The sequence below is a fragment of the Canis lupus genome, chromosome 35 (genome assembly GCF_048164855.1).
Source record: "Canis lupus baileyi chromosome 35, mCanLup2.hap1, whole genome shotgun sequence".
NCBI lineage: Eukaryota > Metazoa > Chordata > Mammalia > Carnivora > Canidae > Canis > Canis lupus.
Window position 1 is genome coordinate 7,635,709 of NC_132872.1, and position 26,425 is coordinate 7,662,133.

The following is a 26,425-nucleotide window of genomic DNA, read 5'->3' on the forward strand; positions in this document are numbered from 1 at the left end:
GATTCTCAGAAGAAAGGGTAGGAGGTGGCCTAGTTTTGTGTAAGACTTACAACAAACAATAGTACAGTAGAAATGTTATGGCAAAGGGAATCTTACTCAAATCTCTATGGGTAAGAATTATTATTAGGTAATAATAGGGATATACTTGTTCTCTTTTTCTTTTGAGATACAGTTCACATACCATGAGGTTCACATTTTTAAAGTATATAATTCAGTAGTTTTTAGTATATTTACAAGGTTGGGCAATCATCACTAATTCCAGACCATTCTTATTCCAAAAAAGAAACCTCATACCCATTAGCAGTCTCTCCCCCCTTTCCTTCTTCCCTGCAAGCCTCTGGCAACTACTGCTCTATTTTCTGCCTTTATAGATTTGTCTAATCTCAACAATACATATAATTGGAATTATACAACATGTGGCCCTTGGTGCCTGGCTTCTGTCCCTTAGCATCATCTTAGCATAATGATTACAAGACAAGGTTCATCCATAGAGACAGTACTTCATTCATTTTTATGGTTGAATAATGTTCTGTTAAATGGATATTCCATATTTTGTTTTTTCATTCATGATTTCGTAGATATTTGGTTGTTTCCACTTTTTGGTCATTATGAATAGTATGCTACTATGAAAATTAATGTACCAGTTTTTGTGTGTACATGTTATCCTTTATACCTAGAGGTGGAATTGTTGGGTTATAATATATTTACATAAGTGCTGAACTGCTTTCCAAAGTGATAGTTCTTTTTACAGTCTCACCAACAATGTATGAGGGTTTCAATCTCTCCACATCATTGCCAACACTTAATATTATCTGTCTTTTTCATTATCACCATCCTAATGGATATAAAGGGGTTTTATGGTTTTGATTTTACTCAGATCCTTGTGGTTTTGGTTTGCATTTCCCTGATGACTAATAATGTTGAGCATCTTTTCATTACTTATTGGCCATTTGAATATCTTCTTTGGAGAAATATTTATTCAAATCCTTTGACAATTTTTAAACTTAGATTATTTATCTTAGGAATATACTTAAACCAGTGATTTCTCAAAGTTGGCTCACATTAGAATCTCCTCAGGAGCTTTAAAAAATCCTAATGCCCATGTTTCACTCTAGATCAGTTAAATCAAAATATCTGTGGGTGGAATACCAGTGTTTAAAAAAAAAAATCTTTCTAGGTGATTCTAATGTTTGGCAATCAGTGTTATAGACTAGATAACCAACTTGATGATACCAATATAGAAATGTTAAAGGCTTAGAAATTATGTCAGTTTTTAGAAATTGAACTAAATGTGAATTGTAGAAAGCCTAATCAGGTCAAGAGGCAGAGGTGAACTTTTTAATAAGGATTTTTTAAAATAGGATTTTTCCTATAATAGGAAGTTTTAAACCAAGGACACCAAAAATGTCCTGGCTGTGGTTCTTGCCTACTGTCTGGAAGTAGATCTTATGAGGTAACCATTGGTAAGCCAATAAATGTGACTAATCATAGCACAATTAAATCCATAAGCCCAGAAAATTTATCTCAACTATTCAATGTTCAAAAGGAAACTATGACAAAATGTAAGTATTAACTAGGAGAAAATTGAAATTTAGGCTTTTGAAAGTCAGAAGGAGATTGAAGCCTATTTTAAGAGACTTTATTGGAAGTATAGGGAAAGAGTAACTGAAAAGAAAAAAGAAAAAAAAAATCCAAGCACTTAAAAATGTGACAGTCACCGTGGAGGGAAAATGACATCTCTCAAAGAATGTAGAATGCTCCCCAGAGGAAAGCAGGGAGCCCACAGAGTTTGTCAGGTTAGGTATGAAATAGGAAAAAGGACTTTGAGAAGCACCTTTGAAGAGAGTCCAAAATACATAAGAGGATTATTTAAATGGATTAAAAAGAAGAAGCTAGAATAACAGTGGAATCTTTTGCTGCTAATATAGGCCACAGGGAGTGGTCAGAGACCAAAAGACAATAAGACTAAACTAATTATGTGCCCCTGAATTTATTGAGAAAGATACGAGAGTGATTACCACACTGAAATTGTTCCCAGTAAATGGATCAGAAGTTGCTCAAATAGTTCTGTGTTTTGCATATTTCAAGTTAGGTCAACAAATGAATACTGACTACTTGCTGGAAACTGTTGATGTTCCTCTTGAGATTTTTGAAGTCCTCTAGAAGAAAGTTTTCCCTTGGTCATGCCTCTCCCTCCTCTTACCACCAAGCCTCTTAAAAGAGTGGCCTTAAAAAAAAAAAAAGAGTGGCCTTTTACTAGCCACCTCCACTTTCTCACCTCCCATTCGTTGCCTTGATTTTACTGAAATGACCCTTGCTGAGGTCATTAAACTAACTGATCTCTTTTTAGACGTCATCCTAGTAAGTCTCAAGCCATATAACACTTAACCATCTCCTCTGTTCCTCCTTTCTGAAAGCTTCTTTCCTTAACTTTACCATACACGAATGTCCTGACTTACCCTCTGCTTCCTCCTTAGCTGCTTCCACTGGCTCCTGCACTCCATCTACCCATTTAATATTGCTATCACCCTGAGTTCCAGTCTTCATTCACTTTTAAGCTATACCCCTCCCCTGGCCTTAACCCTTCTTGCAATATATACCCAAACCCTGCCTCTTTCAAATCCCATTTGCTAACTTTACAGTTGATATTTTCAGATGGATGTTCCTTAGTCAATTCAAATTCAGTGACCAAAAACCAGACTCAAACTTCACCATTAATCTTGCTCTACCACTGTGTAGTTCCTATCTCAGTTAAGAACATTACCATCCATCCACTCCTCATTCTAGCTTCCTTGGTCTCCCGTACATTCAGTTAGTCACCAATTCTTAGATGTTAACTTCTCAAATATCTGTTTGTCTTCTGTTGCCCATCTCCAATGCCCAAGTGTAGCCCTGATCTACTTTCCATCTGGGTTATTGTGGTAGCCCCCTAGCTGATCTAGCCCATTTCCAATTGAGCTACTGCTCTCTTGCCAGCATTTTTTCCACAAACATAGACCTGTTTTCAAACATAGACTTCTACTGCATATACAACTCCTTAGATAAGCATTTATGATCTTTTGTAGTCTGGCCCTAATCTACAATTTCTGCTTATTCCCTTTAAAGTAAGTTGTGCTTTCATTATACAAGATAGTAACTGTTTCTTGAGAACACCACTACTTTTATCACCATGACTTTGTTTATGCTCTTCCTTGTTTCATGACTCTTCTCATTTTTCACCTCACAAACTTATATTTATCCTTTAAGACAAACTCTTATCCATCAAACTGTGGGTCCTGGAGCATCAGTATCTCTGGGAACTTGTTAAAAATACAAATTCTTGGGGCCCTACCCTAGACCCTAGTGAATCTGAAACCCTAGGGGATGATGGCCAGATTTGTATTTTAACAAACTCTTCAGGTGATTCTTAACCAATTTGAAATCTAAGAATCACTGTTCTAAGGCAGTTCCTTTATCAATGCCATAGCACTTTATATATACCTATATTACTTACTGCATTGCTTCATAATCATATTTACCCATACAGTTCTCCATTTCCTCTGCTACAAATTGAGTCCTCCAAGTTAAATACAATGTTTTGTTTATTTCCTATCACCTGCTATAGCGTCTGGCACATAGGAGATGCTTGATAAGAATTCAGAGACTACAACATCAGTTGGCATCAAGAAAATACAAATCAAAACCATAATGAGATACCACCTCACACCAGTCAGAATGACTAAAATTAACAAGTCAGGAAGCAACAAATGTTCGCAAGGATGTGGAGAAAGGGAAACCCTCTTACACGGTTCATGGGAATGCAAGCTGGTACAGCCACTCTGGAAAACAGCATGGAGTTCCTCAAGAAACTAAAAAGTAAAGCTAACCTATGACCCAGCAACTGCACTACTAGGTATTTACCTAGTAAATGGTACTGTTCTTTGGAAAACAGTTTGGCAGATTTGTATAAAATCAGACATGTGCTCACTGTGTAATTCAGAAATAATACTCCTGTTTACTCCTAGAAAACTGAAAACACAAAAACAAATGTTTATAGCAGTTTTATTTTTAATAATCAAAAAATAGAAACAACCCAAACATCCTTTAATGGGTGAATGGATAAGCTGTGGTGCATCCATACAATGGAACACTACCCAACAATAAAAGGGATCAAGCTATTAATACATTGCTACAACTTGGATGAATCTCAAAGGTATTATGCTCAATAAAAGAAGTCAATCTCAGGAGGTTACACACTGTATGATTCTATTTATATTATATGCTCAAGAGATAAATTTGTAGTGATAAAGAACAGATGATAGGTTGCCAGAGGTTATAGCTGGGGGAAGGGTATGACTATAAAGGGATAGTTTGATGGTAGTTTTGTTTGCACATGAAACAGTTCAGTACTCTGATTATGGTGGTAGTTGCATTAATCTGTATATATGATAAATTCATAGAACTACGCACATATACACACACACAGAACACATGTAAAAACTGGTGAAATTCAAAAAGAGTCTATACTTTAGCTCAGAGCATTGCACCACTGTCAATTTCCTGGTTTTGATAATGTAATCTAGTTATGTAAGATGTTGTCTTTGGAGGAAGCTGGGTTAAGGGTCAAGCTGTTTTGCAACTTCTTATTAGTCTCAGATAATTTCAAAATTAAAAGTTTTTTGAGGAAAAGAAAGCACAGGGATTGTGGTGAAAGCCTAATTAGAAAGCCCTCCTTGACATGATGTGAAATGGGGGCCTGGGAGAGGTGGGGAAGGAGAAGAGAGGAGTGGAGATTTCTACTTAGGAGACCAGTTGGTAGAAGAACTTGTCCCAGGCCTGTTAGCCTCTCTGCAGTTTGGGTGCTCACCCCTCCTCACCTAGGGGAGTGTGGGTTCTGGGGTGGAGAGGTAGGTGAAAGCTTCCTCCTCAGCAGCTTCCCACATGGGGAGAGAGAAGGGAAACCTTTCCTGGAAAGGCCTCAGTGGGAAAGCAGACAAAGGAGTATAAGGATTGCTCCTTCACAATGTTTACAAAACGTTAAATGTGTCAATGGTGAAAGAAGACAGGCTCTGGAATCCAACTCTACTTCAAATCCCAGCCCTGTCTCTTACTAGGCATGTGACTTGATCACCTTATTGAACTTTGCTGAACTGAATCCCATCTCTCTATGTAAAAGTAGGGGTAATGACGCTGTGTATCTCAGAATTCTGTGAAGATTGCATTAGATAGTGTGTGTAGAGCCCTTAGCAACTGCCTAGCAAATATTAAATATATAATCAATATCGCTACTCTTTTTAATATTATTCCATATCATTGTCAATATTCTAAAATATAGAAAAAACATACATTCAAATGATTCTAACTACAATGTGATTTTTGATGATTCAGAGGTACTTCAGGATCCTTCAGTACTTCAAACTCATAAAGGTGTTACTTTCTATTACAGGCCTCTTATGTACTTTTTATTTTAGATATGTTATCTCTGACCTTTATGGCACTGGAGAGGATAAATATTATTTTTCCCATTTTCAGATAAGGAAACCACCTCAGCATAGTTAGACAAATCACCCACCAGACACAGCTAGTCAATCTAGTCAGTCTGATTTCAAACCCCATGCTTTTCCCACTACATCATGATGACCTCAGCGTTAATCCACAAAAGCTGCTTAAACACACACAGATTCTCTAACAGTTGTTCCTTTCACATCAGATTACAGGACAGAACACACAACTCCTATCACGCCTAGGGCAGGCACTTCCAGGCCCTGCTGGGACGAAAACTTGGAGACTCTAGGCAATGATGGAAACCAAGAGCCCAAAACCCATTGTAACACCTCCCCCAACCTGTTGTCTGGGGTTCCAGCCAGAAGGTAAAGTCAGGAGCCATGAAGGGAGCCCTGCCAATGTCCAAGGTTCAGGCTAGCACTCAGAACTGGAAAGGGCAGGCAAAGCCCAGCAGAAGGCACTGCAGAGTACTCAGGATTTCCTCTCTATCTTCTTGACGATAAATGCCAGCCAATGGAGCCTTTGAAGGGGCTTGTTGAGGAGGCAGGTAAAAACCCTTGGCCTACCACACATGCTACTGCTGGACATTAGAAGCCAGGGTCAAGAAGGCCCCTGGCAAAATTCATTATCAGTAGGATGGACACAGGGTCCCGGGTGGCCAGAGTAACCTAGGGGGGGAAGTAAAAGAATACTGGAGGGAACCAGGAGTCAGGACATCTGCATTAGCTGTCCCATTGTAGTCCCTATCTGGCTGTAAAACTGCCATGCAGGTCCCTTCCTTGTAAAATGAGAAAGTCGGGCCCAATCACTGGGTTAAGTGGTATTCCTCATGACCCTCAGACTCAAAGCCTATCCTAGGCAATTCCTGGGGGCAGAGTGGTAGGGAAAAAGCAAGTTGCACCTTGCTAGCAGTCTTCCTTTTTAGCTCTTTTAAGTACTAGACCTCTAAGAGCCTTCTAATTCTAATGATTTATCCAGGATAACAAACAGTAAGTTTCCACTAGGCTTAGGGTCCTACAGCAGGTACTAATGGAGAAAGCTAGGTAATTACAACCCAGTCCCAGCGTCAAGAATTCCCAGATTCTGGCCCAACAGGGAGTGATTCCAGCAGCCATACCTGCCCATGTTTCCTCTCAGACTCACCAAGGCCCCAAGTTCTCCTGCCACAATCCTGAGGACCTGAAAGAAGCAAAAGGAGAGAAAGGAAACCTTCCCAGCATGGCTGGCAAATATTTTGTGCCTCAAAGACATCAATTTACATGTCACCTGGTAGACAATAGATAATATTTTGGTTTACAGGAGACTCTCTGTGATTGGATGTTTCGTGGGGCCAATTGTGCTTATGCTTTATGCTCTACTTAAAATCAGGGCATCTGCTGTGCCCTTGGGAAGGGCTACAAGTCTCCGGCTAGGAACTGCTCAAGGCCTTCCCCCACAGCTAAGGGGAGAAAGGAAGTTGAAATCACTGCTTCATAAAATTACAATACATGCCTACACTCTAGGGTCTGAGGTTATAGGAGAGAAGAGGATTTTAGTGTTTCTAGCGCTTTCCCCCTTGGCGTTTTAAAACACATTTAAAATATACTACAATTGCACGAGCCATGGCAAAAATATATTTAGAAACTAATCTTTTTTTAAATCGTGGTGGAATGTGGCCATAGTACTGCTAATTAAAGCCATACAAGCTCCTTTCTAGTAAAGGTACTCTTTCAGGCTGTTCCCCCCGCCCCCCGATCACAAGCTTGTCTTTAATCTATCAGTATGCCTTTTCATTCCTGTCCTAAATGTGAGCTGGTAAAAATGAAGTAATAGGTATTTACCCTTATATCTAAATTTCCATATTTCAGGTTATAAATATTTGTAAGGATGCATTTGTTTAAGTGATCCTTTGCCTATTTATATAGTCTAGGAGAGCTGTGTATTCTGAAATTTGTTCTCTGGAAATTTATGTGCATAGTCACATACACATATTTATAATGAGCATACATTCATATATATAGGTTTTATTAAATGGCCCACTGGATACTGAGAAAACAACTGCTAATATATTTTTTAAAGATTTTATTTATTTATTCACGAGAGAGAGAGATAAAGGTAGAGGGAGAAGCAGGCTCCATGCAGGGAGCCCAGGGTGGGACTCGATCCCGGGACCCCAGGATCACACCCTGGGCTGAAGGCGGCGCTAAACCGCTGGGCCACCCAGGGGTCCCAACAACTGCTAATATTAAATTAAAATGCCCTTCTATTCTAAAGGAGAAAAGACAGAGTAAGCAAATTGTCTTTGCAGTGAAAAAGTCAGAAACCAGGGATGTGGTGTCCGAATGAGCTGAGGACAGGAATTGTACCTCATTTGCCTTCCTAGCTCCAGTTCTTCATACTTTAACAGACAGATATTTAGGAATTGTTGAATTAACATGTGTTTGACACAGAAAGATCATCAAAAAGATAATAACTAATAAAACATGGAAACACTGAGGTCACCCCTGCTAAAGAGGAGCTTGGAGGCGGCATCATTAACAGGTTTTCTTTCGCACTCAGTAGCTACACGTTTTGGTGATTGACGGATCCACTGATTGATTGATTGATCGAGATGTAAATTCTAAAGCATCTCTCATAACCAGGTCAGCCTGTCATCCTGCTTAAGGTAGAGAGGCAGGGATACAAAGTTGGGCTTATTAATAAGCTAACAGTCATGGAAAAAACTTGCCTCCGTAATAAGTTGAGAAGGGGAGAGCTGGAAAGGAAAGTAGATGTCATCAAGTCCAGCCTCTGTTAATCACTTAGCTGTCCTGCAGGGACAATGTCTTTGTTCTTCTAGTTCATCTCTAGCTTCAACGGCTGCAGGCCTGAACTGACAGGAGAGCGGTAGGAGCTCGCTCTCTCCATGTAAAACAAAGCTGTGCAAGCACTTATAACTACAGGAAAGCAGGCAGATTTAGAGGCCAGGCCCACCCTGGACGAGAGGCAGGCCCGAGTGTTTTAGCTTGCTACAGAATATAGTGGCTGCAAGGATGTAAAGAGAAGGATGTGTCCTAGCCTCACTACAAGCAGCAAATCAATCCAAGATCAGCAGATTTTCTGAATTCAGGGAATAGGATGCATGTTGTTAACCTCTGAGCAGATGTCAGCTGAGACTGTAGTCTGTGTGGTCGTGAAGATGAGGTCTCATCCATCAGCTGCTTGACAAGGGCTGTCATCATATCACTGGGCCTCCATAGCCCTCGACACATGATGTAAGAGACATATTGGACAAAAGCATTTCCTGGGGGAATTCTCCAGGAGGGATTCAGCCAATGGAAAGGAATCTTTCAAGTGGTCTGATTTCATTGGAGACAAGTAAACACATATGTGTGCGTGCATATATGAATATACACATCCCCAAGACGCTGCACTTTCCTAGAAACAAAGAGAATGGGTGAGCAAAAATCTTCACAAGCATCCTGTTTGGATTCTTTCTTTCATTTATTTTTAGACTCCCTCAGCACCATGCTGAGTCGGGAAGCAAAGAAGTGGATCACCTAAATGACAAGGCTTTTCAGTGACAGTTTGGGGTGCAGAGATTTGTCAAAACCCAGTGTCTGTGGAAGTCCATGGCACCCAAAATATCTCGGCCCTTTCGTTTTTAGTAATGCCAGGAAGATCTTAGCCATTCCAAGAGCAGCTTCCTGAAACTCCTACCATAACCCAGAATGTACCCCTTTTGTCTTAACGCACATTGAACCAACTCTGGACTTTGCTCTATCAGATATCTCTGCTACTGTTGAGCCATTTGGCACCCTTTTGGAAGGATGAGAGCCTCATCCTTCTGCCTAACAGAGGAGAGCATTGCCAAGGAAAAATGAGATTAGGAAAGAGGACAGAGAAAGGAAGATGGGCCTTTCATATCTATTAAAGAATTCATTCATTCAACAAATGGTTATGGAAAACTTGCCATTTTGCAAAGACTGTACTAGCAGCTGAGATACAGATGAATAAGAAACAGCCTGGCTTTTTAGAAACTGTCTAGGGAGACAAACATAAAAAGCTGATAATATGACAACTGTACTGATGCACATATACCCTGGGGTGTTATAAAGCCTTAGAGGAGGGCACCAAACCTAGACCAAGGGTATCATCCAGACAGATATGTATGCTCTTATTTCTGTGAATCCAATGAGGTGGGTCACTCACAAAGAAAATGTTAAGCATACCTCATAGAATGAATGGTACAGTGAGCCCTGCTAAGTAATGTTAGAGGTCATTGATTTTGGTGGCAAGTCTGCAAGGTTATAAAATCTCCCCCAACACACAGGTGCTTGGATAGAAAGGCAGGCAATGGATTGAAATGTTGGTGGGAGTTTTGTCAGGCAGATGCAGCAAAGGAGCTTATTTGGAAAAGGAAGTGGTTGTTGCTGAGAGAGAAAAGTTCAGGTGACCAACCAGAGGTTTCACACTGGGTACAAAAAGGAAGAGGTACTAATGGACTGTGAGAAAACTGAAGAGCCGGGGAACTGGAGGTCTGCAGGCTGTCAGCGAGCAAGTGTGTTAGAAGTGAGCAGATGAGAGGGCTGGAGGGTAGGGGGCTTATCCATTCATTCATCAAGTATTTACTGAGTACTTTCTTTTTTTTTTTAAGATTTTGTTTATTTATTTTATTTGAGAGAGAGAGAGAGCATGAGTGGCAGAGGCACCAGAGGGAGAGGGAGAAGCAGACTCCCTGCTGAGGACAGAGCCCAATGCAGGACTTGATCTTAAGACTCTGAGATCATCACCTAAGCTGAAGTCAGACACTTAACCAATTGAACTACCCAGGCGCCCCTTTACTGAGTGCTTTCAATATGCTAGGTAGTGTTCTAGTGATGGGAATACATAGTGAACAATTCTAATTGGGAGGAGAAGACAATAAACAATAATAAATACGTAGGTTATGTAATAGCTTAGAAAGTAAGAAGTGTTGTGGTAGGATGGAGATAGACTAAAACAGGATAAGAAGGATTTAGAATACTGAGAAAGAGTCTGATTTTAAATGGGGTTGTAGCCCTGATTGAGAGGATAACATTTGAACAAGGACATAAAAGGATAGAGGGAATGAGCCATGCAAATATATGAATTAGAATATTCTAGACAGGGAGAACCGACACTTCGAAGCCTTGAAGTGCACAAGTGCTTGATATTTTCAAGGAATAGCAAGGAGGCCTGTGTGGAGTAGAGTGGGCAGGGGGAAGAAGTAGGATATGAGATAGAAAGATAATAAGGACCAAATATATAAGCCTTGTACACTCTGGTAAAGACAGAGTTTGCCTCTGAGTGAAATGGAAAGGCACTGCAGACTTCTGAACAGAGAAGTGACATGATCTGATTTACCGTTAATGGATTGCTATGACTGCTGTCTTGAAAATAGACTTTGCAAGTCTCCAGAGTAGAAGCAGGGAGACCAGTTAGGAGGTTATGGTAATAATCCAAATGAGAAAAGTCAGACTTTGATCAGGGTGGTGGCAGCAAGGATGGTCAGTAATTGGATTCTGGATGTATTTCAAGGTTAGAGCCAATAGGACTTCATGACAGATTGGATGTGGATGGTGAGCAAGAGTCAAGGATGACTTCAAGATTTTTGGTCCAACCAAATAGAAAGAAAGAATTGCCATTGTTTGAACTGGGGAAGAATGTGAGAAGAACAGGTCCAGGGAGAAAACTAAGAGTTCAATTTTGAATGCATTGAGATCAGAGAGGGGGATACTCCTTTTCAAAATTTCTGAAGTGGAATCCTTCTGAATCACGGTAACATCCAAGGTGTGACCTTGGAGTTGGGTATCTAAAAGTGAAATAAAGTGAAGTCATTATGATAAAAGAATTAGAACTTTGGAGATTGAAAGGCTAATGAAATCTCCTAGGATGGTCTAGAATGGCGGCCCAGCCAGGTGAGGAAGAAACAGGGTCAAGCTGCTCTCACCATTAGGATACAGAGATAGAATATATATGGTTAGAAGACACACAAACATTGCTTTGAGGTGTGTAGAATTTGAATTGGGTTTAGATTTTGAATCGGGTTTAGATTTTGAATCTAAAACATTAGAAATAAAGTAGTAAAATAATCACATTTGCTGAAACACACAAGAACATATTACAATAAATCTGTACATATCTAGGGGATGCCTGAGTGGCTCCGACAGTTAGGCATCTGCCTTTGGCTTGGGTTGTGATCCCAGGGTTCCGGAATCAAACCCCACGTTGGGCTCCCTGCTCAGCGAGGAGCCTGCTTCTCCCTCTTCCTCTGCCTCTCCCCCTGCTTGTGCTCTGTCATTCTGTATCAAATAAACAGATAAAATCTTAAAAAAAAAAAAAAAAAGGAATATCTCCAGATGAGGTAGATTTATATAATCCCACTGTAGCATGGATCAAAAACAGTGGATTGAAAAAGAAATTCAGTTAACTTGCACAATTTAATCTTAACTGCTTTATTAAAAACATTTTTGGAAAGACATTCATACTTGGGTTTTAGTTATGTTTAAAGCTTAATGACACCATATAGCATTTTAGAAACCATGGTCCTGTGACATTTTAGGAAAATTTCCAATAGCCACGAAAAGTACCCTCAACCCTATTTGCAAGACATGTTTCCAAATTCAGTTCTTAACCAGAATTAAGAAGAAATGATAAGGATGACAAGTCAGTCCTCTAAAGCAGGTATAATAAACCTCTAAGTTCAGAAACCGATATTTGATAGAAACTTTTTTTTTTTTGATAGAGACTTTTAAAACATCATACCTGGGGGCACCTGGGTGGCTCAGTCAGTTGAGCATCTGCCTTCAGCTCAGGTCATAATTCCAGGGTCCTGGAATTGAGCCCCACATCGGGCTCCCTGCTCAGCGGAGAGCTTCTCCCTCTCCTTGTGATCCTTCTCCCTGTATGTGCTCTTTCTCTCTGTCTTAGATAAATAAGTACAATCTTTTTTAAAAAAAAAAAAAGGTAAATTGTTAAAAAAAATATCATACCTGTGAGCTGATAGATGTTATATAAGCATCAGAATTCATTAAAGACTATTGAAATGATAATCCAGGTTTATACAGGTTCTGTAGATATAGATGGATATTTATCTATTTGTATTAAGACATACTTGAGAATAGAAAATCAAGAAAGCTTTTATCTTACATTGCCAATTACTAAATGAAGAGAAAAAGATGAGATAGCTATATAATCCTTTAAAAAAAAAATCACTTTGTTTCTGAGTGCTAGTAACTGAGTCCAAGCTTTTAACTCTACAAATGCAACCTAGGTAATCTCCATGGAACTGGATATTTATAATTTAGTTTATAATATTGAAATCTTCTTGCTTTGTGGAAATTATATGTTTGTGGTTGGTTAAAATATTCAACATGTATAGATTTCATCTTTTAGTTCAACAGAAAAATATAAGTGACATTGGTGGTTGAATTCCTATTAAAGTAGCAAAGACATTTCCCAAGCATACATAATTCATCTGCTGAATAGGAGATGATTCACCTTTCAGTGACTTCACAGGTGTCAAACAAAATAGGTAAATCATCTTCCATTTATTTTTTCTCCGACGCAAGTTTTAAGTAAAAATTTTTATGAAAAATATAAAAATATACATATATAAGTACACAACATGTCCATTGAGAAAATGAATTTGCATCAACTTCTGAGATGTGAAGACTATGTAATGTATATTTTGTCAAAAACAACTAAACTGAGTTCCTCCTAACTAAATCAGGAGGGGGAGAAATTCCAAATCAGGGTTGCATGCAGTACTGAATAACACGAAGAAGATCGGATTATGAAGTGGTGTTCAAATAAAATGGACCCAAGAGAAGAATAAAGAAAGAAACCTACCCTTCAGTGATCTGGACAACACAAACATGTGGCTGTGAAACTCAGGCAGCTGGTTGGCAAGGAGATCATCATCAGATATTCATGGCTCATGCTGGGGGTAGCCATGGGGAAGAACAGCCTCAGTTATTTGTCCTGCAAGAGTCCACCCAGTGGTTGTGCCAATGTGCAAGCTTCTGACCGCACTGAGGAGCCAGTCCCAGGGCAGAAGTGACCCCGTTTCTAAAGTAGTGTCAGCACTGGTCTGTCTACAGTGTTACTTAACAAATGCATTGTGAAGCTGCTGGTTAACACTGGTCTTGCTTTGGCAGCCAGTATTCACCCCATAATCCCCCTTCTTGTGGGAAGAGACAAAGTAGTAACGATTATTCCCCGTGAGTCTACGATTTGAAGACCTATTGACAGAGGAGATGAAGGGTAGAGAGGATAGGGCTAGGTTTTAAATTTGGATACAGGAAACATAAGGTAATATTGATCTATACACGTGCAGCTCTCTTCCTAAGTGATGAGGATAGTATTTTAAGAAATTAAGTCTGAAAGTAATATATAAATATATTAGGACAAGGAAAAAACTGGTGTTACAGAGAGCTAAAGGTTACACCAAAAATCTAAAAATTAATACTTTTGCATCACCTTGCAAAGAGTTTTGCCACACACCTCATTTGATTTTTGCAATAATTTGTGGGGTGGATATGAAAGATAGTATCTACACAGATGAGACAAGAAGCTGGAGTAGTTAAGTGACTTGCCCAAAGTCACACACCTGTGATTGGCAGAGCCAGGATTCCCATCTGTCACATCTGATTCTACTTCCATTGCTCCTAACATGATTGTATCGTGCATGCCAGAACGGAGAGTAAGAGACAACTCAGAGATATTTTGAAATAACAAGTGAAAGAAACTGGCAATGGATTAAGCAGGAGAGGTAGGGTGCCTGGGTGGTGCAGATAGTTGGTTGAACGCTGACTCTTGGTTTCGACTCAGGTCACGATCTCATGGGTCATGGGATCAACCCCCAAGTCGGGCTCCCCACTTGGTGGGGATTCTGTTTGAGGATTCTCTCCCTATGCCCTTCCCCCCACTCACTCACACTCTCTCTCTCTCTCAAATAAATTAATCTTTTAAAAAGAAAAGAAAAGAAGGCGGATAGGAAAATGATTTGCAGGTTTCTAAAGTCTGAAGATGACGGGATTAATAATATCATTAGCTAATGTTGGCTACATGCTTACTCTGTGCCACACACTCTACCACACACTATACTGTATTACCTCATTGAATCCTTACAACTCTTTGGTGGAGGGAGAGGGATGTATTATTTTAGAAGGGGAATACATGAAACTCGTTCTCATTTTTAGAGGAAGAAAAAAAAAAAATCAAGGTGTTTGCTCCAAGACAAGGTAAAGCTCAACTGGCCTTACTGGCCTATGTTGTCTGTACTTGGGACCTGAGTCCCAGGGCAATGGTTTGGTGTTTTTATGTGTGGGGATGTAATTATGCTCCCAGCCACGAAGTAATCAAGCTGGGCCATTGTTGGTTATGATGTTTGCAAGTCTAGCACTGCCAAACTGTTTAATGAATGCCTCTGAGTACTTCATCCGTCATTGAAGTAGGCTGCCTTAAATAGCTGGTTTTGCCTTGGCTCAGGACTTTAAAGTGGTCAGCTAGGTAATCCAGGTACATAGACAGGAATGCTTTCCTCCTTAGTTATTATTTTAAAATAAAAGTATAACTAAGTATAATTATCAAGTGACTATTAATATAAATATTGAATTTATGTAGAATTCACTATTTAGACTAAAACTCTTTATTTTTTAGACTAAAACTCTTAAATACAATTATATTCCTTCTTAATTGTTATCAATCACTGTCCAAAGTAAGCCTGGTTTTGCCCTTAAGATAACCAATTCACACATTTTACCTTGTCCTGAGCCTGTGTTGGTACCCAGGGTCTGTCTGACACCCTGACTGTCCACATCTCCCTCTAACCTTTGAATTACTCTGTAAACTCATTTAAGACTATTTGACCCAAAAAAAAAACCCTTCCCAAATTTCCTGCTTTCAATCCTGCTTCCCTGTTCTCTTTTGGTCAAGCAGAGAAAAGAACAATTTTACATATCAAATAAAGTAAATAGTGAAAAAAATCACAAAGCTTTTCCAAATAGTAGTTTACCTTACAGCTCATTTCTAAAGGCTCCAAACTGTATCTCTTTAGGTATCTACCTGCTAGTTATTTATTCACTAGGCTGCATATAGCAGTCTCTTAGCAACCATAAATTTCATGGAAAAATCCTAACTCTTCTCTGATACCACCTGTTTTTTAGAAGTTGGCCCTTTAAAAAAAAAAAAAAAAAAGGCTTGGAGTTATATAAGCAAAAAATGCCAGAATTTAGTTCTTTTTGAAAATTAAATGAATCATAACAATTTTTTACAAGGCTATAAAGTAGTTTCTTCCCAGTGGCCCTTCACTCTGAGGTTGTATTGGAGTTTATACTGGTGGGAAAGCTCTGTTCACTCCCACGGCAAAGGATCATGACTGTAAGTGTCTTTCTTCCTGATTCACTTTAGGATTGTGAAGATGTCCAGTCCCAATCTGAACATTGTGACCTTACTTGGCAGTTGTCTGACTTACAGTAGTGTTTACCTCTTTGGGATTCAAGATCGAGATGCGTTAGGAGGAGGCTCAATGGAAACTCTCATTCAGGTAGGTTAAATCTCAAGTCTTTGTTTCGAACAAAATGTCCAACTTTTGACATCTTTTGAATCAGCATCCTTGTAGGTGGTGGTTATCTTTATCCTTGGAATGGGCCCTCTCAGAGATGATCACTGGAATTCTGGGAGACATCCTGCCCCAGTCCTATGTGAACCGAGGCTTTGCAGATCAGAATGTGGAGAACGACAAAGGTCCCTCTCATGCCTCTTGCTTCTGTCCTTTCCCCCCTGTAGATAAGACTATCCATGCTGTGCATTGGGACCTCCCTTGTGTTTGGCCCCATTCTGGGGAAGAGCTGGCGACTCTACAAGGTGTTTACCCAGAGGGTCCCGGACAAGAGAGTGGTGAGTAGTTAGCAAGTACATAGCGCTTGATTGCAAACAGCAGCTTTATTATTGATTAGAAGCTAGAGAAGTTTGTGTCCAATTGCTGGGTAGGCCCTTTTAGGGCAATCTGAAATTCCTACTCTTCATTTCATATCTTTGAGTGGTGTGGCCTCCTAAGTCCCCACACGTGGAAAGCTATGTATCAGTGCTCTTGGGAGATAGCTCTTTGAACACAGTTCTGCTTCATATGCACCCCAGGGCTTGGTACCGCTGGTACTGTGTAAGCTGGCCAACATCTGAAAGCAGCATGAGGGAGAACAAGATGCTGAGAGAGACTGTTGCCTGGCACAAGTGTGAGCTGAAAGTGGAGTAAGGGACAGTGATTACAGAGAAGCTGTAGCAAGTAAGCGGTTATTGCCTTTACCAGAACCCAGTTCTTTTCCATGTGGAAGGCCATTCTTGGCACTAAGAAGAATGAGCCCAGAGCAGTGAGTGAGCAAGGAAGAAAATACCCGTTCAGCAGATAGAATCAACCCTAGAAGCTGTGTAGCAGCCAGATCACCTACATTACCCTGACATCAGATGTCATTCTGACCACATTTCCCCATTTTATCAGGTTCCCTGCCCAAACCTCAAAATCTGATCATCAAATTCTTTGGCTATAGGCCCTACCAAGAACCAATATATCACTCAATTGAAATTTACTTCTCTGGAATGATTTTTTTGCAAACATTATTCAGTCTTTAGTCAGTGAATATTTATGAAAAGCTCAGCTATGAGTAACCATACTGTGAAAAAAATTAACTAAAGGACAAGAAATCCATCTATCCTTTTAGAACAGATTCTTTTGTAAAAAAAAAAAATGGCTTGCACTGCACATATTTAAAGTGTATGATTTGATGAGTTTTGACATATGTATACACCCATGTAATGTGTATAATCTGTAAAAGTTTCTTCATAAATCTTTATCATCTTCCCCTCTGGTCCAATCCTAACATCCATCCCTATTCCCAGGCAACCATTGTTCAACCTTCTGTCATTATAGATTAGTTTGCATCTTCCAGAATCTTGTATAAATGGCAACACACAGTATGCACTTTTTTTTAAGAAGAATTATTTATTTATTTGAAAGAGAGAGAGCATGCATGTGCATGAGCCAGGAAGGGGCAGAGAGAGAAGCAGGCTCCATGCAGGCAGCCCGATGTGGGACTCGATCCCGGACCCTGGGATCATGCCCTGAGCCAAAGGCAGATGCTCAACTGCTGAGCCACCCAGGCGTCCCTATACTCATGTTCTTAAAGGATGTTGTTCTATAGCTTTCTTTTCTTATAAAATCTTTTTCTGGTTTTCATATAGTATAATGCCAGCCTTATAGAATGAATAGGAAGCACTCCCTCCTCTTCAGTTTCTGGAAGAGTTTGCGTATAATGCTATAATTGGCATTCCCATATGGTATAAATATCTCACAATAGTATGCTTCCATTTCTCCCTCTCCAGATCTTTGTGTTGTTTTCACTTCTACATATGTTATAAGCCCCACACAATTGTTACTCATTTTTGTTTGAACGGTTATCTTTTAAAGATATTTATATAATTGAAAACATATATTTTTTCCATGAAAGTAATATTTCCTTGAATAGATTCATATTTTCACCTGCTATAATTTTCCTTTTCGTTTAAGGATATTAACATTCTCATACAGGTGTTCTAATGCTGAATTCTTTTAGCTTTCGTTTATCTGAAAAAGTCTTTATTTCCCCTTTGCTTCTACAAGCTACTTTTGCTGGATGTAGAATTACAGGTTGAAGCTCTCTTTTCTACTTTCAGTATCTTGAACTTTTCATTCTACTGTCTTCTCACTTGGTCTTGTATCTGATAAGAAATCTGATGTCATCCTTGTCTTTGTTCCTGTATACATAATGTGCCTTTTTGCTCGTTGATTTGATTTTCTTATTATCACTGGTTTTGAGCAGTTTGATGAAGCAACCGATGACTGATGTGTTTTTATCTTACAAACACCATGAATCATGTAACTGGTTGTGCTTCCTTCTTTTCATTGGTCATCAAAAACTCAGATCCACATTTCTGCCCCAAATCATGAAGGCTATGTACTCTCCTCACTTGACCTTTCATCAACCTTTCACCTGATTTTCTCTTTTCCTTGATATTTTTCATCCTTTCATAGTATATATTTTTATTAATTTTATTTTTGTAGTTACAGAAGTAACACATCCTCTTTGTATTAAGTCAAATGATTTGTGTATGTATAAAGCAAATGCTAGTAATCTCTCTTCCACCACTCGCATCTTTCAATCCCACCCTCCAAGTTAATGGTTGTTAACAGTTTTCTGTGAAAACCTCCATATCTCTCTATATGCTCATATAAACATATCTAGAAATAATAGTGTGTTCATTTTATAAGACCCCTTAATCCTTTGTGAGAAAAGGCAGGATATGGAAAAGATAAACAAATGAAAACATTTGATGGTGAAGGTGATGATATGGACATAGACACCATTGCATATCTTTGGTGTGTGTGTTTCATCTTTGATGGCTGAGTGTGAAGCCCCTGGGAGAGCTGACCCTGGAACATTTAGCTCAGAGCCCATAGTAAACTGCAGCTCCTGTGTCATAGAGCCACAAGCAAAAGAAAGTTACGACCTTGACTCTTTTGCAGATAATCAAAGACCTGCAGCTACTGGGGTTGGTGGCAGCACTGGTGGTAGCTGATGTGATCCTGCTTGTGACATGGGTGCTGACTGATCCCATCCAGTGCCTCCAGATTCTTGGCGTCAGTATGACGGTGAGGGGCCCTATCCCTGGAGAAACTACTGCCCAAACTGGGAGAACTGGCTTCTGTGGGTACACGGGGGTCATTCTCCCAGCAGCACTCACTCTGTGGTCATCCCATCAAGAAGATAAATGACCCAAGAATGAGGGGAAGTCAGGAGCTGTGGCTGCGGTGAATGCCTTGCTGCTTGTCTGCAGGCCCTGTGGACCACTCCCACGGCTCGGCTCCACGTGTCTTCCAACAGCCTCCACTGGGATGTCAGTGCCCTGGCACTGCCGGGCAGTTATCTCTGCTCTCACATGACCAATAATGAGAACTTTCAGCTACAGGAAGATGACTTCCCTTAGTTATTGAGAAGTAAAAGTAGTAGTATTTTGAGGTGGTCTTTGGAGTCAATCAGCCCTCATTCCAGTCCCATTTACCAGCCATATGTCCCTGACAAAGTCATTTAAGCCTCTCAAAGGCTCTGTTTCCTCATAGGTAAAGTAGCGATGATAGTGCTTCCCCTTTCCTAGGGCTGTGGTGAAGATGAAGTGAAACAATGCAGGGAAAGGGCTCAGCTGTACCCAGTGTTCAATTAATGGAAAGTGTTACAAGTTTCCAGCGTCACAAGAAGCTGAAGAATACAGTGGAATCTTGATATTGCAGATTTAATATATATACACTTTCAACTGTTAACCAACAGCAGAAGCATGATATGAAAATAATTTGAAATTTTGCTGATGTGCTAAAATGAGTCACTGTGGTAGCAACACACATGAGGATTAAACCCCACCACTACTAAGCATCCACATGTCAGCCAGACTTTATTATCTTGTCCTTTCACTCACAGTCACTTTCATTTAGATTCTAATAGAGTCACCTAAATGTTATAGTTTTTTACATTTTTTAAAGATTTTATTTATTAATGAGAGAGAGAGAGAGAGAGAGGCAGATTCACAGGCAGAGGGAGAAGCAGGCTCCATGCAGGAAGCCCCACGTGGGACTCGATCCCGGGTCCCCAGGATCACGCCCTGAGCCGAAGGCAGGCGCTAAACCGCTGAGCCACCCAGGGATACCCTAGTTTTTACATTTTAAGGGGAAAATCACATGCGAGGAAGAGTTCACGCTCCAGATGTCCACAAAGATTTCCTGTGTGTTGCTGGTAATTGTGGGTTCTCTCAGTCCTGACTCTGTGTACTTCCTAGGTGACAGGGAGAGATGTGTCCTGCTCTCTGACCAGCTCACACTTTTGTGCTTCCCGGTACTCTGATGTCTGGATTGCTCTTGTTTTGGTATGCAAGGTTGGTAACCACATCTCCTTGGTATATAATCTATCTGTCATCAACAAAATAGCCACGAAAAGGGAATTATAGGAATTAATGAGGTGATTTCTGCAAAGAATCTTGAAATCAGAGGAAACTTCTATGATGCATAAATCTCAAAGTCATGACCCTTATTATTTCTCTATTTTTTACTTGCTATGGGGGTCATTTTTCCAACTCTTTGGACTCCCTGATTCAATTTTCCCCTAAATCATATGAAATTCACCCACTGTTTCTCCCATTTCTTCGTCTGATTTTTTATTTTTTTTTTATTTTTTTTTTGTTTTTTTTTTGTTTTTTTTTTTATTGGTGTTCAATTTACTAACATACAGAATAACACCCAGTGCCCGTCACCCATTCACTCCCACCCCCCGCCCTCCTCCCCTTCTACCACCCCTAGTTCGTTTCCCAGAGTTAGCAGTCTTTACGTTCTGTCTCCCTTTCTGATATTTCCCACACATTTCTTCTCCCTTCCCTTATTTTCCCTTTCACTATTATTTATATTCCCCAAATGAATGAGAACATATAATGTTTGTCCTTCTCCGACTGACTTACTTCACTTGTCTGATTTTTTAAATTGATTTGGTAATACCAGTTTTCTCCCCAACTCCCTGCAAGGGAGATTATGAGGAGACATATTATCCAGCTTTATTCGTTCTCTTGAGTGCCCTGATTACCCTCCTTGTGTTTTTCTTCAAGATTTGGGTCAAAGTATCCTGCTGCTTTCCACCGACCTTTCTCACTCTGATTGGAAGCAGGGCTGGCCCTCAGACAGATGGCAACATCCATGGTGTCCTTTGAGTTGTTCCAGCTGCCTCAAAATGTCCCCATGCTGCCCTGAATCTCCCACAATTAACCTCATTTGTCTCTGTGAGACAGCAAAAGTAGGATATTATTTCTAGCAGGTACAGGATGCCTATACAGGGCACTAAAGGAGGTTCTTAAAACCAACTATCCTATTAGCTGATTTTCAGCAAAGGAGAAACAGAAAATCTGGCTGTGAGGGGTCTAGGGCAGGTCTGTTTCAACAAACAGGGCAAGTCCTGAGTGGCAAGAGGCTACCTGTTGATTCTCAGGACAGAGAAGCCCAGTTGACCGATTGCTGGCAGAGAAGGAATTTTTGTAGAAATGTGTGGTCTTTAAAGGTAAATTTTACTCACTTTATCACTAGGAAAGTGTTCAAGTGGCTGCTTCGGAGAAATAGGACTGGGATAGGGAAATGTTGCTCTTTTTACTATGTGCATATATTACTTTGATAGAAATGTTTTTAAAAGAGAACACTGGGAAGTAAACAGCTCTTGGTCTCTAGTTTCTTCTTAACAGTTAAGAAAATGAACTTCAGAATATGACAGGAGAGGGTTTGAATTCTGATTCAGCCCCTTCCTAGCTGACCCTAAACCTCATTTCACCTCTCTAAACCTGGGTTCCCTCATTCCTAAAACGTGGATGATGACAAACATCCTCCCAGAACTGTTTTGAATTTCAAAAGACTAAGTGCACGTTAATAGTTTTCACCCTTTCCTGGCCTATGGGAAGAGCTCAATAAATGTTAGATATTATTATTATTAATCCTCCACTGCCCCGTAGACTGTTCTAAAAACACAGTGCCTCTCTCAATTTCTTGAGCTCAAGAAAAAAAAATATGTCCTCCCCAGGACAGAAACTCAGCACTTACTCTATAGCAGTTCACTTCGTGATTCAAGTTTATTTATCTTCTCCATTGCCTTTTATATAACCCCGTTTCCATTTTATTTCACTGTAATATCTTTCTGAAGGATAAAGAAAGAAAAGGGGGAAAAGAGTGCTAAGCATCAGGAAACTGACTGAGCCAGCCCTCCATGGGCTTCCTGGTCAATGAGCAGTTCCTGAGGATGACTTAAATCTTCATATTAAGGTCCAGGACCCCCCACCGAGCCTGGCAACTACCCCAACCCCACACTTCTCAGCCATGAATGCCAATGACATACAAGTATTGGACATGATTTACTCAAACACAAGTCATGGATGTAGAGAGGCTTTATTTATACCAAGTTCTGTTTTGGCAAGAGTTTTAATGGAGTTAAAACATTTTAGAAGAATGAGATGTGAACATTTCAAAATCATAGAATTAATTTTGATTAAATTATTAATGATCCAATCTGCCACATGTCACCTGAAGGTGTCAGTTACCCAAAACTCAGGCCCTACTGGCCTGACTTGTGTGTCTTCTAGTCACTGAAGATCTCAGGATGGCCACCTTTGGCTCTCAGGCTCCTCCTGGGACACTGGGCATTAGGGACACCCAGAATGCATCCCTGCCATGTTGACTCCTTCAGCCAGTCCTCCAAAAAATTATCTGTAGGACCGTCCTTGCAGGTGGAGTTGGTCAAATCATGTGATTTTAGGGTCACTGGCAGGTACCCTGCTGATACCTGACTTTGCTTTCATTATTAGTTCTCCCTCTGAATATCTGTGCTTCCCACCCCCACCTCAGTCCTCTGGCTTTGTCACACCCTCTCTGACAAAACATGGACATTTGTGTGCTTGCCTTAAATCTCCCTACCGGACTAGCTTCTTGAAAGCCGGGAGCATGACTTATTCTTTGTAACACCTTTGCCTATCGGCACCTAACATCATACTTTGTATGTAGTCAGACGAACATATGTTGAAGCTATACATTCTGTATTATTGATTACAGCTTTGATTTCTGTTTAAATGCAGCTCCCTCTAAGAGAGGAAACACTTTAAAGTGCTGTGAGTAATTTTCTCTGTAGTACAAGTGAAAAATCTGAAGGCAGTTTTAAATTCAGGGGAAAGAAAAAAGAATAGGGCCCTGGGTTCCTGGTGGTGGGGGCAGGGAATGTCACACACAGGATGAAGGGTATGGATGAAGCCTTTATTGCCTGTGCTTGCTCTATCGTCTTGCTTAGGTCCCAGCCTGCCTTTGTTCTCTTTTTCTATCTCCCATAAACACCCACTGGCACAGAGCCGCTGCTAGCCTATAGAGATCCTTTGTGTAAATTAGAAAAAGGCATCCCTTCTAGACAGATGCAATCTTGCAGGTGCAGGGCTTGGCAAGCAGATGGTGCCTTTGGGAACATTAGAAAAAAAAAAAAAAAGCCCATTCCTCGGGCGCTGCCCCTGGTGCGGCACATGGCTTGACAAGCACACCACGGGCTGTTTCAGCCTCTCCTTGCCTCTCAGCTCCATGTAGTGCGAAACCACACAATGGGTGTGGTCATCCTTACCACCAACAGCACCATGTGCCCACTGCCCTCCTGGGGCCCAGCAGCCCGTCCTGTAGACCTCCCACCCACCTACACCATCCTGTCCTGTGCCTTGTCCCAGCAGAGTCCTGTCGGATGGCTGACTTGCTGACCTCCAATAATAAACTAATTCCCAGTGAAAGAAAGGAAAATAACATTAATTTCGCACCTACTAGGTGTAAGGGGCAGCCCTTAGGGTCTTCTCATGTGCTATCTTAGTAAATCTTGTTAACAACCCTTTAAGGTAAGTATTATTATCCATATTTTAAAGGTGAGGAAATTGGTCCCAACCCTATTGCTCTTTGACACTGGGCCTGTTGTAACAGGTCTCTCAGCCCCTGGTTTTCTTCTCCATCTCCAGGGCCTGCTGCTGCTATACGGCGCCTATCTGGCTGGCCTGACTGACCACGTCAGTTCTCCTCCTGTGAATCAGTCTTTAACCATCATGGTTGGGGTCAACCTCGTAGTAGTGACCGCTGGGCTTCTCTTCGTGGTCACCAGATACTTGCACTCCTGGCCCAACTTGGTCTTTGGACTCACATCTGGAGGTATCTTCGTTTGCACAACCACAATCAACTGCTTCATCTTCATTCCCCAGGTATAGTCTGGGGGGAGAATTTGGCAGGCTAGTCCTCTGTCATTCCAGAGGCTTCCCTGGACATGATGAACTGCTTGCTTTCTTTTCTACCGAGATTTTTGGGTACCATTTCTTGGAGAGTCAAAAGAAAGGCAAGTTCCTCATGAGCCAGCTCTCTCTGTTCTTCCCTCCTCACTCTCCTGATGAGGACAACTCTGCTCTCACTCAGCAAGGAGAGCAGGCCCGAGTGGCTGAGCAGCCGTGGCAGCTTCTGTCCACCCCTGGCGGGTGACCTCACAGACCTGCCTTTCCACCCACCCTCTAGTCAACTTCACTCATCCCCAGTTCCCTCTTCTCTTTGATAATGTCATTTCTTTCACTAGCCTGGGAGTGAGGAACCTTTCTTTCTTTCCTATTTGAGATGGCACATTCACAGAGAAAAATTCATTCAGAAATGTACGCAATTTAAAATGCTTTTTCTTTCTTTTTATTAGAAGAAAATATAGAACATTTTTACCATAAGGAGAAATAAAAACTGAATTAAAATGTATAATATGAGAATTAAGGGGAAAAAAATCAAATGAGGGAGGAAGATAGAAGCAGAAATATCCAGACAGCAAAGAGAAAGAAAGAGTCAGAGAGAAAGGAGAAGGAATCCGTGGGCTCTGAAAGTGATGTTAAATTATTCATGTTATGCCCTAGGGTACCACTGAGCCACATATATCTGAGTTAATGAACTTGGCATTAGGCACCTGTCCTGTTTCCCTTCTAGATCTCTTTTTCTTCCCCCGAGGCCTCCTTCATCCCACTGCTCCCTCTAGACTCCATCTTGATTCCCTTTGCAGCTTGAAGTTGACTGTGAATGACTTCATGAGGGAGCTAACTGGTAATTAAAGTGTTGGCCGAGGGAGGGTCATGACTGCACTTTGGGGCATGATGGTGTGACACAGATATAGGCCTTTACTCTTCTTCCCTTTCATAAATCTTCATTGAAATATTCTTTTTTTTAAATTTTTTTTATTTATTTATGATAGTCACAGAGAGAGAGAGGCAGAGACACAGGCAGAGGGAGAAGCGTTGAAATATTCTACAGAATAAACAAATATGGAAAAATCTGTAGCAGCAGCCCTAAACACCAAGGATGGGAATTGCATCTGTGTTAGAAACTAGAGGAATTTTTGCTGAATCTCTACGTTATAAGAACTAGATGGGAGGAAACCATGAGAGCTGAGGCTTAATTGTCTGGGGCATAGCAGGAAAGGGCTGTCCCCCTCTGAGAGATGGGGAAAGGGATGTGGGCAGGGGCCTTTTGTGTGACCCACCCCTTAGGTTCTGTGGCCCTTGTTGTGGATTGGTAACCCATCCATCATTGCTAACCCCTTTCTTTCTTGCTCATCTCTACTACACAAGCTGAAAGAGCTCAACACTTCCTTTGCCAACCTCCCTATGGCTAGTGGTGCCCATGTGATATCATTTTGAACACTAAAGTTTTCCTGGAAGGCTTATGAGAAAACTTTTGCTTTCCTAAAAAGCACCATCATCTATTTTACCTTCTTCCTACCCTGAATGTTTGTGATGCCTGGCACTATGGCAGCCATCTTGTGACCACGAGTGAAAAGCAAAGCAAATTATATTTACTGTACTAGGAAACTATAGCTTTTCTCATGTAAGACTATAAATTCAGGAGGAAAGGACCTATGAAGACATTCTGAAGTTCACAAGAAGAGGACCCCAAACTTCTGAAGATTTGGAGAGCAAACTTCCTCTGAGTAAGATAGTTCTTAGAAGAGATCTGATTTGTCTTGTCAATACGATTCAAAGGATATTGCCTCTTTTCAACTAAAGAGAACCATCATGAAAAGGACATAATCTTAGATCATGAAATACTGAATAAGGGTGAAAACTATTGTGTTAAACTTAAAACCCCCATAAAAGCATTGACAATGCAATTGGACATGGCAATATACTGAATTAGTGAATTAATTTAAGGAAACAGAAAACAAGGAGACAGATAAAAAATGAGAGATTAGTTAAGAAAATATGGAGAACAGGGACGCCTGGGTTGCTCAGCAGTTGAGCGTCTGCCTTCAGCTCAGGTCATGATCCTGGAGTCCTGGGATCGAGTCCCGCATCAGGCTCCCTGCAAGGAGCCTGCTTCTCC

General features: G+C 40.7%; 1 protein-coding gene across 3 annotated transcripts in view; it reads left to right on the forward strand.

Annotated features, from left to right (window-relative positions):
• GPR156 (G protein-coupled receptor 156) overlaps positions 1-26,425 on the forward strand; it is an 83,736-nt gene that overhangs the window by 45,781 nt on the left and 11,530 nt on the right. For all 3 annotated transcript variants that reach the window (XM_072811552.1, XM_072811553.1, XM_072811551.1), the window contains exons 4-8: positions 15,877-16,012; positions 16,255-16,365; positions 19,025-19,150; positions 20,326-20,421; positions 24,049-24,285. In XM_072811552.1, the coding sequence (XP_072667653.1) occupies positions 15,877-16,012; positions 16,255-16,365; positions 19,025-19,150; positions 20,326-20,421; positions 24,049-24,285 (706 nt within the window). The remainder of the gene's footprint in view (positions 1-15,876; positions 16,013-16,254; positions 16,366-19,024; positions 19,151-20,325; positions 20,422-24,048; positions 24,286-26,425) is intronic.